The sequence below is a fragment of the Octodon degus genome, unplaced genomic scaffold (genome assembly GCF_000260255.1).
Source record: "Octodon degus isolate 3935 unplaced genomic scaffold, OctDeg1.0 scaffold00123, whole genome shotgun sequence".
In the NCBI taxonomy this organism is placed as follows: Eukaryota; Metazoa; Chordata; class Mammalia; order Rodentia; family Octodontidae; genus Octodon; species Octodon degus.
The window spans coordinates 1,200,144-1,216,340 of NW_004524699.1; the positions used below are offsets into that span (position 1 = coordinate 1,200,144).

Below are 16,197 nucleotides of genomic sequence, written 5' to 3' on the forward strand. Positions count from 1 at the left end.
GGGGATCGAACCGCAGTCCCTGTGCTTTGCCAAGCTTGTTTCAAGTAGGTGCTTTAGACCACTGAGCCATCTCTCCAGCCCCTGCTTTTTATTTTTCTATGTTTGAGACAGGGTTTGCTATGGAGTTCAGGCTGCCTCAGACTCACATTGATCCTATTGCTTCAGCCTCCAGAGCGCCAGAACTTGCAGGTGGCGCCACCACTCCTGGCCAGCTTTTTAATTTGGGGAACTTTGTGAACTTTGTATTAATTCTTCCTTGAATATGTGATATAATTCCTCCATGAAGTCACCGGGCCCTGGTCCAGGAGAACAGTTCAGGGGGTGTTTAAATGGTTACTACTGAATCTATTTATCCATTTTAGATCTGTTCATATTTTCTCTTTCTTCTTCTTCTTCTTCTTCTTCTTCTTCTTCTTCTTCTTCTTCTTCTTCTTCTTTTTTTTTTTAATTTAGGACCAGGTGCACAGGGTCTACAGGGTCTCACTACTAGATCGGTCTTAGTGATTCTCCTGCTTCCAGCCGCCCAAGAGCTGGGATTACAGGCGCGCCACCACGCCGCGTCTCATTCGCCCAGTCTGAGTGACCGGGGGCAGGGCTGGCATGGCAGGCCTGGGGATCGAACCGCTGGCCCCTGCGCCTGCTTGCAGGCACTTTCATCCGCTGAGCTATTTGGCCGGCCCTTCTCTTTCTTCTTGGGTCCAAGCGTTCTGGGAGTTGGTGTCTTTCTAGGCACTGGCCTCTAGGCGTGGACGTGCCATTGCTTGTCGCATTCATTTAGAAGTGTGACGGTTTCTGCAGGTTGGCGGGTGTCCTCATCCGTTCGCCCCGATTCTCACCCTTTTCTCATTCGCTGGTCTCTTCAAAGGCCCGCCTGGCTTTGCTGCGGGGCCCTGCTGCCCTCCCACCTCACTCCGAGGCTCACTTTGCCTTCTGCTCGCCCACCTTTACCATGTTCCCCTCCTGTTTCCTCTGGGGGCCGAAGTCTCCGGGGACCAGACTCGCAGTGAGTGCCCGTCCGCTGCCCCCACCCCTCCTGGTTGGGGTGCTTATTCTGAGTCATCACACAGAGCTTTCTGGTTCCTCGGTGGTCTCTCTCTTCTTCGACCACTGGCCAATGAGGGATGAACTCCTTGATTTCTGCATAGCGGTGAACTCCCCAGACTTCTTCCTGTCACTGATTTCTAATTGTATTCCCTCTTCGACTGAGGACACACGGCATGGTTTAGAGCCTTTTGTGTGCACTGAGATTTACTATACCCTGAAGCTGTTGTCACATGCTGGATACATTCCCTGTGTCCCTGAGAAGGGCGTGCGTCCCAGCGCACTGCGGTGTGGCCTTCTGTTCCCTCTGCGCTCTTCCTCCTCTCCTCCTCCGCCTCTTCCACCTCTTCCTCTTTTCCTCCTCATCCTCCTGCAGAGTATCAGTGTGAAGTTCAGGCTCACCTTGAATTCACGATGTAGCCCACACTGGTCTTTAATTTGTGCGGTGATCCTCCTGCCTCAGCCTCCTGCATGCTGGGGTCACAGGTGTGGGACACCATCCCTGGCACCCCTGGGTGGGTCTTCTGTCTAGTTATTCTGTCCATTATTGAACTGAGAATATTGTAATTACGAACTATTCTTGCCAGACTTTTCCAGGTCAATTTGATCCGTGTTTGCTTAGTTTAGCTGAGGGCTCTGTGGCTGGGTGTGAATGTTCATAATCGTTATCATTTTTTTATCTTTTTATGACAGGGCCTCCCTGTGCAGCTCAGGCTGGCCTTGAGCTCACTTTGTAGCCCAGGATGGTTTCAAATTCGCAACGATCCTCCTGCCTCAGCCTCCCAAATCGTGAGATTATAGGCATGTACCACCATGCCCAGCAGATGTTCATGATTATTGTGTTACTACTTGTCTTGGTCTGTTTTGTCTGACCTTAATACAGCTGCTGGGGCTTTCTTTTGGCTAATCTGTGTGGCATGCACTCCCTCCTTTACTTAAACCTATGGATGTCTGGGAGTCTCGACACGTTCTTGTGGGCAGTGCCTGGCTGTGTCACGGTTTCACCCACTCAGACGGTCTCTGATTTTTGTTTGCAGTGTTTTCTCCACGTACAATCAATGGCCATCTTGTCGATGTCCTTCTGTGTTGTGGATTCTCTGTCCCCCTCCCTCATTTCTTGCTAGGCACTGCTCACAGATTTTCTTAGCGGTTGCCTTGGGAATTAAACGTAAAGCCTTCGTCCGTAGTGATCTAGCTGGCCAACACGGGAGCGCTCGGCAGCAGGCACGACACATCTACCGCTCCACACCCTCCTGCCTCCGTGCTGTCCTTGTCACAGTGCTGTCCCTACCTCTCAATCAGACAGCAGAAGACCGCTGAAGCAGGAGCGCACCCCTGACCTCCCCCGCGGGCGCCTTTCCCCTCGCTCTGTCCCCCGTGGGTCTGGCTCCTCTTCGGCAGCCTTGCTCTTAGCCTGCACAGGCTGTCGTGTTTCCCACAGGGCAGGTCTGCCGGGGAGGATTTCTCTTGGAGTTGATTTTCTAGGAATATCTGCATGTCCTCTTCTCTCTCTGGACAGGACTGGGCTGGCGGCGTCAACAGGCCTTGCAGCCTGTGGAAGATCCCGTCTCACTTCCAGCTCTTAGGTGCTGCCTGAGGGAACCCTGGCTGTTGATCTAGCTCAGGCCGCAGTGAGCGTCGCTCCCTTTCTTGCTTCTGCTCGAAGGCTCTTTGTCTTGGCTCTTGCTAGTCTGGGGACGAGGGCTGGGCACGGGTCTCCTCCGTTTACCCCTTGTGGCATTTGATGGGCTCCTTTGACTCTGGGTCTTTTGCTGCCTGCTTTGCCCTGTGGCCGAGGCGCTCCAGCCAGCACAGCAGGTTTGCTACCTGGGCTGTTTTGTGACGCCTGTGCCCGTGCTGGTGCTCTGTCTGGGAGGGCACCGGTCCCTGCGTCTCTTAGTTCTTTGCACGTTTTTCAAGTAGCAGATTGGACTCTTGGTCTAGTAGGCTCCGCTGGGGACACTCCCCGGGACCCTGCCCCCAAGCAAGGCCAGTCTGTTCCCTGGCATGTTGCTGCTGTTGAAATGGGCACTTTAGACCACATCACAGGGCAGGGCCTCGTGCCCTCCCTCCCTCCCAAGGGCATGGTGTAGCTGTTTTGTGCCTGTCACTCTTGTCACTGTGTTTATTTCATGGCCGCTCTGGACTAATTGTATGAAGTCTGTGTCCCATGACCCGTGGCTTCTGGGGGGTCTGCTGTGCTCTGCGCTTTGCACGCCGCGGACGAGGCTCCAGGTCATGGGCTCTGTGTGTGCTGAGAGGGGCTGGGCCAGCCAGCCAGGCAGGTAGGTGGCCGCGGCTCTGCCCGCCCATCACTCCCTCTGGCAGAGCCTCTGGGCCAGGGGTGAGGGAGCAGCCTCACAGCCTCCTCTGAGCTTCTCTCCACGCTGCTCTGTGGGTCCCCGGGGCTCTCTCTCCCCACTTCCCCACTGTCCGCTGGAAGCTCCCTGCTTGATCTGCGTCGCCTCTGGTGCTGGGGAAGTGCGAGAGCAGCCTGCACTTGTCCTGCTCAGCTTGGTACGGACAGACTCACCTCGGGGTCCCCGGACAGGTCATGGTGGAGCTCTCTGGGCGGACTCTTCTGCGCCCGCCGGGGCTCTTACTGGTGCTGGTTCTTACTTCTGGTGCAGACCATCAGCTGGACGGGGGCCCATTCAGAGCCCCAAGCCTCCCGTCCTCCCCATCAGCTTTGCCCCCATGGGACACAAGTGTTAGGTGATTTCTGTCGCTCTAAACACTTCTTTCTCTACTGCTTTCCTTGTGGGTAGGGAGCGAAAGCCTTTGGGAGAAGTCCCGACTCCATCTCTGTCCACCACGGAGGCCGTTTTACGCCTATCAGGCTGGCCGCACAGGAGGGCAGGGCATCTTTGGTTACTTGTAGCAGGGCTCTCTGCCCAGGGAGTAGCCCAGTGCTGGGCCCAGGGCCTGCGTGCCCCTCTCTCCTGCTGCCCGAGAGTCATGTGGGTGTTGACCAAATTGCAGGGTGGATTCTCCCCGGTGAGGGATCATCGAGGACAGACAGGGTGAGGCCTGAGGGTTGCTGCAGAGGGAGCCCTTGGCAGAGCCTGACCACACCAGCTCCCTCATCTCGAAATGTGAGAAATGGGTCATAAATCACAAGTGGACCCGTCTGCCCAGAGGTCCCGATTTCACCCAGTGGTTGGGGAGGTGAGAAGAGGCTGTGGCCTCGCCTCGTGACACACAGTCCCCGAGCCCATGGGCAGTGGGCAAGGGCTTCCGGGTCTCCATGTTGGGTCACTCTGACAAATGGTACAGGGATGCCAATGACCAGGTGGATCCAAGTGCCACAGTGTCACGGGAGCTGGAAGTCCCAGATGATTCCCGCGTGGCATCCTCCTCCTAGACTCATAAGCCTCTAAAAATTTAAAGACGGTCCTTTGCAGAACATGGGTAGATGAAATTAAATTCTACTTAAACACGCCAAGTTTGATGCTGCACACCTGTCATCCCAGCACTCTGCAAGGCTGAGGCAGGAGGGTTGCAAGTTCAAGACCAGGCGGGGCCACTTAGTGATTTGAAGAGACGCTGTCAGGCACAAGGTCCAACCGCCCAAGGGAGGGTGGTGGGGTGCTTGCTCCTGGCCTTCCTGCTGTCTTCGGGTGTTTGTTTTCTGTCTTTTCTGGGCTCGTGAACTCCACGGAGCAGAGGTAGCAAAATAGACAGAAAGGGCCAGGGTTTCACCCCTAACTGCAAACAATGTATAAATGATGTAATATGAAAATGAGAGGAGGGTCAGCCAGGACTCCGTGATGGGCTCCCAGGAGGATGGGAGGCTGGGAGGCTGGAGGCGGCGGGGGCCATGGCTTTCTCTGCATTAGAAATCAACCAGCAAAGTGGTGAGTAACATGGGCAGGCTTTGTAGGAAGGACCCGGAGGGGCTGTCATGAGCCACATGGGCCCCGAGTTCTGCTAAAAAATACATCTTTGAGAAGTGGATTCACCTGAGGAGACCACGCACTCCAGCTTGGGACCAGAAGGGAGGTGCACTGCGTGCGACGGGGCGCAGTGTCCTTACCTTGGCTTAAACCAGTCTGACAGCTGCAGCTCTGTCACTTGGCCACTCCTGGGGACAAAGGGACACCCAGTTACTCCTGAGTGAGCCCTACCCACGCACAGCCCACCCAGCTCCCGGCCTCTGAAGCCCGGTGGACCAGGCTGGGTGGAGAGACCCCGGAAGAGGACGGAGAGGAGGCGTGTGGCTCCGTCTTCAGGGGCCGAGCGGTCCAGGAGGAGGTGCAGAGGGGGGTCGTTAGGGAAGGTAGCGGGAGCTGCATGCTCGCCGGGAGACGACTTCCAGAGAGCCCACCAGCAGCACCCTGAGGCGGGAGGACTGCCTGTTTAAACCCACCTATCTCAAAATTCTTTCTTAAAGTGGGCTAGTTATTTAGCCCAGAGTGAAGGCTCTGAGTTCAACCCTTAGAACTGAAAAGAAGAAAAAAAATAAATAAATTAAAATGAACAGATCAAATAAGATATGCGTTCAAATACAAATTTGATTCATTTATTTAACATTTATCAGCTGTTACAAGCTGACTAAGAACAGCTGAGGGGAGGGATCCAGGTGTCCACTCTGACTCTCCTTTGAATACTACGCTCTGGACCCAGCTGGGCTGGTGACTGGCAGACCCTCGTAGGTTGGCGATTCTGCAAGCTTGAAATGCGTGCGGTGCCTCTCGGCTGCCGGCTGCCTGAGCTCACTGGGCCCACCGGGGACTGCTCTGAACACTCCAGAGCGAGGCCGCCGGGCCCAGCCTACTTGCAACACACGGGGCCGGTCAGGGCCAGGGGTCTGCGTGGCGCTTGGCTCTGGGGCCGCGTGACTCTGGGACCGCGCGACTGTGCACCCTGCCTCTATTTCCAGGCCCACACATGCTGCTAGCACTGATTCCTCGTTCCTTAAACAGGAAAACAAAGTGCTCACCTTGGAATTTGAACTAAGGCCTATTGCAAATGGAGGTATCTACATTTCTAGAATTAAGTTCGCTTATGTCTTCATTTCAAACCATTGCCAGCAGATGCTGTGTGCCCCAGGTGAGGCGCAGCTGCGGGTAGAGGACGAAGTCCCCGCTGTCACTGCTCGCCACGGGGACAGTGAGGGACAGCTCACCCGCAACATTTTTGTTTTGCACCCAGAGTGGAACTCAGGACCTTGTGCTTGCTGGGCAGCTGCTGGTGCCGCTGAGCTACATCTCCAACCCTTCACCAGCAACCTGTATTCAGGCTTTAGAGGTTCGGTTTTAGCCGTCCCGGTGGGTGTGCTGTGGACTGCAGCCTCTGAACAGTGACAAATGCAGGGGCATCTTACCCCGTACTTACTATCTGGGCATATTTTCTGGTGCGGTACTGCTTGGCTTATTTGCCCCATGTTTTATTTTGTTTTTGTTTCATGTCATTTGGCTTGGCTTGGTTTTGTTTTGAGGCAGCGCCGGGCTTTGTAGCCCAGGCTGGCTCTGAACTCAGGTCTTGCGAGCTGCCCGGCCTTCTGAGTGCTGGGGCTGCACCTGTGCGCCACCACGCCTGGCTCGCTCGCCCATGTCTTAGGTGAGGTGGTTCCCTTTGTTTAAAAAAATTTTTTTTTCAAAGAAAAAGAAACCGGAAATAAAAAACGAAATAATAGGAGAGTAACAGCGGCTAATGCATTGGGTGTTGTTCTGTTTAAGTCAGTGATTAGGAGTGTGAGGTGTCAGCGGTGTAATTATCCAGCCTAGACCCATCCTTTGGACACGCTGCGAGAAGTTAGTAGCATAGCTGTCTTTCGTTATTACTATCTTTATCTTTGCTATCATTGTTATCTTCAGTATTTTAACTATCTTGTGTTTAAATGCGTGTCATATATATATATATATATATTTTAAATTTTATTTATTTGTGTGTGTGTGTGTGTGTGTGTGGCCAGCTCAGCCCACCAGGGGGCGGGACTGGCTGGCATGTGGGGCTGGGGGATTGAACCGCGGTCCCTGTGCTTTGCTAAGCTTGTTCTAAGTAGGTGCTTTAGACCACTGAGCCATCTCACCAGCCCCTCGTGTCATATATTTTTTTTCCTCTTGCTCTTCCCTTCCTTCTTTTGTCCATTTCCCCCAGACCAGGTTCTCTCTCCTTTGGATGTTTCTTTCTCTTCCACAATACGTGCTGTGCATTTTGGCTCCGCTCCTCAGCTGATGGGCGTCTGAGTTGTTTCCAAGATCTCGTGCTGCTCTAAGCATGGGTGCACACATCCGCTGCGGCATGAGGCTTCTAACTCTTCTGGGGAGATGCCCAGCAGGAGAGTGGCCAAGCCAAACAGGACCTAGTCCTAGTTTGTGAGGAAGCCCCACACTGATTCCTCGGGGCTGCGCCAGTCTACTTTCCCACCAACAGTGGGCAAGGCTCCCTTGCCCCTGCAGCCCCTTCAGCACTTTTCGCTGGTTGATTTCCTGATAACAGCCTTTCTTTCCAGGGTGAGATGGAATCTCAGTGTTGTTTCAGTTGGCATCTCTCGAAGGACCAGTGAAGCCAAATATTTTCTCATATATTTATTTGCTGTTCGCATTTCTTCATCGGACAAGTGCGTAATCACCCATGACGCCCACTTTTGGGTTGGGCCTTTAAATTCGGGAGGTCTGATGCTTTCGAGTTCTTGATGCGTTCTCACTAGTAACCCTTCATCCGAGGAACATCCAGCAAAGATTTTTTTCCTCGTGTGGGTTATCGCTTCACTCTGTTGGTGGTTTCTCTTGCTGTGGAAAACAATGTGACAAGGTCCCAATCGCTTCGTGGCCTTTTGACTAACATCGAGTGAAGATGCGATCCCAGTTGTTGATTCTCTGTGATGGTCCCTGTACAATTAGGTTTTTATGTATAAAATCTTTTCCTACACCAGTGTCTTCAAGAGTTTTACTTACTCTATCTTCCAGCAGATTTAATGTTTCTGTCTTAATATTTAGATCTTTGATCCATTCTGAATCGTTTAGTGCACACTGAAGGATACGGGCCCAAATTTAATCTTCAGCAGGAGCACAGCCAGTTCTCCCAGCATCGTATATTAAAGAGGCTGTCTTTCTTCCAGCATACGTGTCTGATCCCTTCGTCAAATATAAGGTGGCTGAGTACGTCGGGAGTTGTTTCTACATCTTCTGGTCTGTGCCACTGATCTTTGCATCTGTTCTTTTTCCTTTCCAGTACCATGCTGGTTTTTTTTTTTGTTTTTAATTATTTATATATTTATTTATTTGTGTGTGTGGCCAGCTCAGCCCACCAGGGGGCGGGGCTGGCTGGCATGTGGTGCTGGGGGATTGAACCGCGGTCCCTGTGCTTTGCTTGGCTTAGCTTGTTCTAAGTAGGTGCTTTAGACCACTGAGCCATCTCACCAGCCCAACCATGCTGTTTTTATCACTGTATCTTTATGGTATAATTTCAAACCAGGGATTGGGATACCCACGCCTTGCCTTTGTTGCCCAGAATCGCCTTTGCTATTCTAGGTCTCTTCTGGTTCTAAATGAATTTTAGGAATGTTTTTCTAAAATAAGCTGTTGGAATTTTGACTGGAGTTGCATTAAATCTGCGTAATAGCTTTGGAAATGTGGCCATTTTCACCATATTGGTTCTTTCCACTCAAGAGTAAGGAATATCTTTCCATCTTCTGATTTCCCTTTCAGTCTCCTTCAGAGTACTATAATAGAGGACTCCTACATCCTTTGTTAAATTGATTCCTGGGTATTTCATTATTTTGGATCTACCCCGGAAGGTGTTGTTTCTAATTTCTCTCTCAGTGAGTTGTTATTTGTGTATAAGAAAGCTATTGACTTTTGAGTACTGACTTTGTACCTAGCTATGCTACTGAGTTTCCTTATTAAATCTAGCAGAATTCTAGTGGAATTTTGGGGTTTTCTGCGTAGAGTGTCACATGTTGAACTGTCCCCGCACTCCTGGCACGAACCCGCTCGGTCATGGCGCATAGATTATCCTTGATGGTTTGCTGTGTCCAGCCTGCCAGCACCTTAGTGACGATTTTGGCATCTCTGCTCGTTGTCCTGTAGTTCTTTTTCTTGGTTGGGTCCTTCTCTGGTTTCTGTATCAGAGGAATGCTTGCTCCCAGGAATGAATTTGGGAGTACTGCTTCCCTCTCAGTTTCATTAAAGAGTCTGAGAAGTCGTAGTAGTAGGTCTTCTTTAAATTTCTTGTAGAATTCAGCAGTGAATCCACCAGGACCTGGGCGCTCCCCCCCCCCACCCGGTAGGTTTTAATTACGTCTTTGATTTCATTGATTGATACTGGTTTATTTATGATATTATATCTTCTTGATTCAGCTTTACTAATTCACACGTATCTAGGAATCTGTCCACCTATTCTGCATTTTCCACCTTATTGGGGTACAGCTGCTCCACATAGGTGTAGGTGGTCCTCTGGATTTCTGCAGGGTCCACTGTGATTTCACCCCTTTCATTCCTAATTGTGTGGATTTGAGTCTTTCTTCCCTTTTTTTGATCAGACTGGCTAAAGATTTGCTGATTTCAGGTAATCTTTCAGAGAACCAACTCTTCCATTCATTGGGTCTTTGTATTAGTCTCCAAGGTGCTAATGTCTGCTCTGTCTTTGTAACTGCATGGATTCGAGTCTTTCCTTTTTTTTTTTTTTAAATATAAGATTGGCTAAAGGCTTTGTTGTTGATTTTATTTAATTTTTCAAAGAACCAAGCCACTGATTCATGGCTTCTTTGTCTCTCTCTCTCTTTTTAGTCTCCACTGCATTGCTTTCTGTTCTGATATTGATAATTTCTTCTCTTGTGCAAGCTTTTGGCTTAGCCTGCTCCTCTCTTTCCAGCCACATGAGGTCCGACGCTAAGTGGTTCATTTGTGCTGCTGTATTTTCCTGATATGCATATTCACTGCGACTAATTTTCCTCTTAGGACTGATTTCACCATGTCCAGTTGGTTCCAGTATGTTGTATTTTCATTATCATTTAATTATAGAAACTATCTAATTTCTTCTTTAATTTCATCCACGATCCATTGATTGTTCAGGAAGGTGCTATGTAATTTTCATCTGTTTATGAAGTTCTTGTGACTGCTTAAGGTATTAATTTCCAATCACTGTGGTCTGATAATACGCATGGAGAATTTCAATCCCTTTGCATTTACTTAAATACATGCTCTGGGTTAGTATGTTGTCTATTTTGGAGAACATCCCATGTGGAGCTCAGAAAAATCTGTTTTCTGATGTGGGGTGGAGCACTCCGTAGACGTCTACTAAGCCCATTTGTTCAAAAACGTGGTTCAGTTCTATTATTTCATTGTTGAGTTTTTGTCTAATTGATCTGTCTTTTTGTGACAGTGGGGTATTGTATTAGCGACGTACATGTGTTGTGCAGAGGTTCCATCTTTTTTTTTTCTTGCAGAACCGGGGATTGAATTCAGGCCCTTGTGCTTGCCAGGGAAGCCCTGCTACTGAGCCATCTCCCTGCCCCCCACTTTTGGCGAGAGGTTCAATCTTTGAAGACACTGTCCCTCAAAACACAACTCCTTCTCGCCTTTTCTCATGGCAGCGTGCAGTCATGACCGCAGCGCTACGGAGACTGGAGCATCGTGAGGTCAAGGCCAGCCAGAACTATACGGTACGTAGCAGTCTTGAAAAAACCAAAAGAAAGGGAAAAGAAAAAGAAAAAGAGAACAACTGGTTTTCCACTGATGTTCAGAGACGTTGCATTCCCCTGCCCAGGGTGGGGTGTGGAAGAGCCAAGGGGCGCCGCCGTGTCTCAGGCTACGGTGGGTGCGGGACTCCTCAGCGGGCTCCCTGGCAGGTCGTCTGGGTACGGCTCTCAGCGGGCTCCCTGGCAGGTCGTCTGGGTGCGGCTCTCAGCGGGCTCCCTGGCAGGTCGTCTGGGTGCGGCACTCCTCAGCGGGCTCCCTGGCAGGTCGTCTGAGTTCTGTCCCGTTAGACACCGAGAAGGAGCCTTCAGATGACTTGTAACTTCTCCCGCCTGCCTGCGTCTTACGACCCTCACTGCGTCACCTGCACTGTCCCTGCCACGCAGTCTGCACTTGCCTCTGTCCAGAGCAGAAGCCCAGCGAGGTGTGCCGCCGCCTCCCGGCACCTGGACTGGCACCGGGTGCTCAGGTGGCATCACTGCAGCGCTGCCGCGCTCAGCCCCGCAGCGTGGCTAGTCCCCGGGGAGGCTCGGTGGCGGGCCTGCCGTCACCAAAGGCCACCGCCAGTGCACAGCTCCTGCTTACCTGAAGGGATGCATAACCATCAGCAGCGCCACAGTAAGCGAGACCAGGAACAATACTCTTTTAGTTTTCATTCTCTCCTACAGCAAAAAGGGAGCAAAAAGCATGGCGTGAGCCACGTGCAGGCACTACCCAGGGGGTGACGAGTGGAATGCGTCCAGCAGTCCATCGAGAGTGACAGAGGGGCCGACTCGAGCCACGCTGAGTTAGCCTGCAGCACTGCGGTGCCGAGGGGAAGCGAGGTATGAGCACGCGGAGGGACTCCCGGGGTCTCTATACCAGCAGTATGAGGGGCTGGTGTCCGACCCCAGGCGTTGGCCTCTATGGGACTGTGTCTGTGTGCCTGTGGCCTTGGGTGACATGTCCGCGCAGAAGGGTCTCTGAGATGTCACAGCAGCATGCTCCCCAGGGAGCGTGGTGGTGTGGACCCAGAGCGGGCCAGCTCTGGAGGTGGAGGACCTGGGTCCAGTCCCCACCGCTCCTGCCTGGAGCTGTGCTGACACTGTCTGGCTTGGGAGTCTTGTGACTACACGCAGTAAACCTGACCCTGGAGAGTCGGTCCACCTGCTTCTTTTGACCCCAGGGCCAGCAGTACTGTGGGCACAGGTCATTGCCAGGGCAGCTCGTGTCCCTTTGCTTTCCACAGCCCATCCTGGGGGGACCGTGGCCGGGCAGGTGCTCTGTGCAATTTGAAACTGGCCATCTTTTCAATTCCAGGACAGCAGGTGGCTGGACTTGTGGGTCCCTCTGGCCAGCCTCTCCAGTGTGGCCTCCTCCTGCGAATGGTATCCTAGCCATTGCCTGTCCTATACCTCCTCTGAGGTCAAAGTCCAGGGATAGTCCCTACTGGTCAGTGCACCACAGACCCCCAGACTTTTGTACCTCTCCCACCTCCCCTCACCTCCACCAGGGAGACCTCAGCTCACAAGGCCAAGCACAATCCAAGGACAACTGCAGAGGACGCTGGTACCATCCTAGAAGTGCTGAGTCTCAGCCTTGGTGATGTCCCCAGGCTCCTTTGATGATGTGAGCGTTGGTATGGCAACCTCCTGGAGGTTCTGGTCACAGGCACCAGACCCGGCATTTGGTCCTGTTGGAAGGACCAAAATCAGGAACCCATCTTAAAGTGTTCCTAGGCTTTTGGACTCCTTTGCTAGTCCTACTTGCTTTTTGTTTGCACCGAATGCCTTCAGGGCAGGGTTGGCTGGCTTGGGTTGTGGGGAACGAACCCCAGCAACCTGAGCCTGACTGCGTTGTTGAAGCAGCCACTTAAAGGACTGAGCTAAGGGGCGGCCCCGCCTACTTGCTTTCTAATGACTGATTCTGATTTGTAGAAGAGAGATTTGGAACGTGTGGATGTGCTTACTTGTGTGAAAGGCAAAAGTAGCAAATGCAGATACGAATTTATTTGCATCATACAATATTTTATAAATAGAGAAAGATAAACTTTTATACTAAAATGAAATGTAAATGTATTTTTATAAAGCTGAATGGTTTTAGTATAATAATTTCATCCTTATTGTGCTAAATGCTGTGTTTTGCTCTAAATTTTAAATTTTCCTTGTAAAACTTTGTAACTGTTATCTGGTAACATTTTACAAAAATTCGACTTCTAACAGACAACTGAAGAGGTATAAGATCATAAGCTATTACCCAAGATACAAATAAAATATGACACCAGTTCCTGACACTAATGGAGGTGGCTGCTGTTCCAAGTCACACTTCCTATTTTCTTTCCCTTTTTTTGGTCTTTTTAAAAATTTATGTATTAGGCACAGGGCCTCACTACGCAGCTCAGACGCTAGTGATCCTCCTGTTCTCAGCCTCCCCAGGGCTGGGATTACAGGCACTCTGTCGCCGGCTCAGTGCACCCTGGGGCGGGGCTGGAAAGGCGGCGTGCGTGCTTGCTGAAGCAGGCACTTAGTCCACAGAGCTATCTCGCTGGCCCTTTTTTTGTTCTTTTTGAGACAGGGTTTTACCACTGAGGCTGTCCTTGAGCTCACAAGTGGCCCAGGCTGGCCTTGAACTCAGGGTGCTCAATCCTCTTGCCTTAGCCTCCTGAGCGTTGGCATTACAGGCAAGCACCACCACACCCAGCAGGTGCTTCCTGCTTTCAAAGCATCCAGTATTTGAAAACGATCATAATAGCTGAGATTAAAGCCTGCGGCCCCCACCCCAAGACTGATGCAGCCAAGCTGGGTGTTCAACAACCAAGTCTTAGAGAGCAGAGTGCAAAAGGTGACTGGGCTGGGGACAGCCAAGATTATGGCCCCAGCCCTCCGTGGCTAGCCACGACCCAGGACAGGAAGGAGCGCCCCTCAAGGACCTGAGCCTCTGAGGAGTCACGCAACCTCCTGAGCAGGGAGACTGTTGGGCTCCGGGGCACAGCAGTCCGTGGGCTCTACGCTCACCCAGGGTCACGGAAGAGGTGTGTGTCCGTGCAAGGCCACATTCAAGCAGACTGTGACCCTGCACATGGCTCAGAAGTGCCTTAAGTGACCTTAACAAAGGGAGGGTGAGGGAGAAACAGAAAGAGACAGGGACAGAGACTAATTCTGATTGACATGGCCTTACTTTGACTTGGTCTCAAACACCCAGTAGGCAAATATAACCAAAAAGCTATACAATATCTGAGAGAACCTGTGCGCTCTCCAAGCCCGTGTGCCGGGCTCATGTTGCTGAGCACTGTGGTCTCAAGCTGTGTGCGTTTTCGTACAAGGACCCAGGTTTGTCCTTGTGGCAGAGCAGTTCACAGTGCATCAGACCACGCGATCCTGGCCCAGGCACCTCAGCTCCTGCGAGCGGTGCTGGCCTAGACATCGGATGGGTACTGTAACTAAAGAGCAGAGTTGAGGGCGGATGAGAGGGAGGGAGACGCTCCTTCTTGGGGGGACCAAGGGAGGGAGTGGGGAGGGCTGAGAGCGGCCAAGCTTGTGTCACTGGGTGTGCCCCCTCCGCACAGGACAGTGAGCTCTGCGGATGCCGATGCGGACTCACGAGGACACTCGTGTGGAGAGAGCAACGTGGCACTGAGGCCAGGCGCTGGCGTGGACCCCGTGCGCCTCAGTAGGCCCGGCTGCTGCTCCGGCTCGCGCACCTGCATGGGGCCCAGCAGCCCTGAAGCCTCGGCCTGTAGACTGTCGTGTGGCTTTGTCCCCGCTGCCATTCTCTGTGCGTTCTCTGCTCCCACCAGGGCACCCTCAGCTCAGCCCATACTCCAGGACCTCTTCGTTGTTCACCTGGTGAGGGCATGTCCGTGGAAGGTCCCCTGCCAGGTCCGGGCTCCGGGCACCACGAGTGCTCAGCTGTCACAGCTACTTCCCACACATGGGTCTGAGCCCCGTAGGGCTGTCCCTTGCCTGCCCCCGGCACAGGCTGACCCGATCACTTCCAGGGGCAGCGGCACCGATTCTGTCACATTACTGAATGACACTCCCGGGCTCAAGCACTCCTCCTGCCTCAGCCTCCTGAGTGCTCGGAGCACGCGCACACACCCCGGGCCTGCTGTCTGCGGTGCCTACAACAGTGCCGGCCCAGCGCACACTCGCTCTCGCGTGCAGGCGCCCGCACATGTGCACACAGGCCTCCTGCCCCGTGACGCCCGGTGGCACCCCAGTCTCTGCCATTAAGACAAGTGTCACGAGACGCAGTCCCCTGAGCCTGCGCCTCAGAACCACCAGCCCAAGCGAACGCCCCGTCTCTGCAGCCAGCCTGCCGCGCTGTTCCGTCTCGGAAGGAAAGCGGACGCGCGCGGCGCCCCGCCCATTTCCCAGGGAACCTTGCGCGCGCGCCTCGGTGCAGGCCCGCGCGCAGCAGCGAGAGTGCGGCTGTGTTTGCAGAAAGCGGCCTTTCCGTCTGACACACGCATCTCCTCACGTGGCACACCTTCTCTGGTCTTTAGAGAGGCTGTCGTTTTCTCCACATGGCCTGGGTCATTTTGGATGATTCCTGCCATTGCAAGTAGGGTCCTGTCGATCGCTTTCCTGAGGATCAGCGCATAGGAAGCCCCGGTCCAGTAGCCGACTTTCCGGCCGGCCCCTCGGCAGCCTGGGATGGATTCAGCTCCTTGCAGGCTCATGCTGCTTGTGCGCGGTTGCATCTTCCTTCCGTCCGTCCTGCTTTATGTCAGCAGAACTGCTACCTCCTGTCTTGCACTTGTCTTTGGGGGGCAGGGCTGATGGACGCTCTAGGAGGCCCTGGTCATTATGCAGAGGGGGTGTCCTGCTCCCCACACTCCCAGCATGGGATCCCACAGGTCCTAGGACACTGCCTTGACCCTCTCCGGCCTGCTGAGCCCCTTGGGCCTGTGTGGAGCTGCCTGGCTGGACAGCAACCCAAGACTAGAGAGGGAGGCCCCACACCAGGAGGACAAAGACACTACATGGGTTCTCCCTAAGTAGGGGTGTTCTCCCTTTAGAATGGCAGTTTCTTAAATCTTAAAAACAGTGAATTGGGTATGGTGGCACAAGCCTGAAATCCCCACACTCAGGAGGCTGAGGCAGGAGGATTGCCTCAAGTTCTAAGTTAGCCTGGGCTACATAGGGAGACTGTCTCAAAAATGAAAACAAACAAGCCAAAAGTCCCCCAAATATTTAATAAGTTATCAAGAAGAGTGCAACTTGGTGGGGAAGAAAGCCGATGTCCCTGGGAATGTCAGCGTCTCTTTCCTAGGGGGTGAGCAGGTCCCCCAGACCTCGTGTCTGGGAGATGGGGCTTCCCTCCAACATGGGGAACAGAGGGGGCTGGTGGAGAGGGAAGCCAGAGGGGCGCCTGGGACTCCGGAGCCACACTGGCCATCTACCTCTTGGTGTCTCCAGTGGGCAGAGCAGGTGGGGACACAGCAGACTGCTGCTATGGGGGCTCCTGGAACACCCAACAGCCCAGGCAGGGGTGCAGACCTCCTGGAGGGTGGGGTGTGAGCACAGGAAGG

General features: G+C 52.9%; 1 protein-coding gene across 2 annotated transcripts in view; it reads right to left on the bottom strand.

Moving 5' to 3' along the window:
• The window catches only part of Glt6d1 (glycosyltransferase 6 domain containing 1), a 17,389-nt gene extending 5,116 nt beyond the window's left edge, over window positions 1-12,273 (bottom strand). For both annotated transcript variants that reach the window (XM_023700364.1, XM_023700363.1), the window contains exons 1-3: window positions 12,191-12,273; window positions 11,271-11,349; window positions 5,078-5,125 (exon numbers count right to left, since the gene is read on the bottom strand). In XM_023700364.1, the coding sequence (XP_023556132.1) occupies window positions 5,078-5,125; window positions 11,271-11,341 (119 nt within the window). In that variant the 5' untranslated portion in view covers window positions 11,342-11,349; window positions 12,191-12,273. The remainder of the gene's footprint in view (window positions 1-5,077; window positions 5,126-11,270; window positions 11,350-12,190) is intronic.
• Window positions 12,274-16,197: the final 3,924 nt, after the last annotated feature.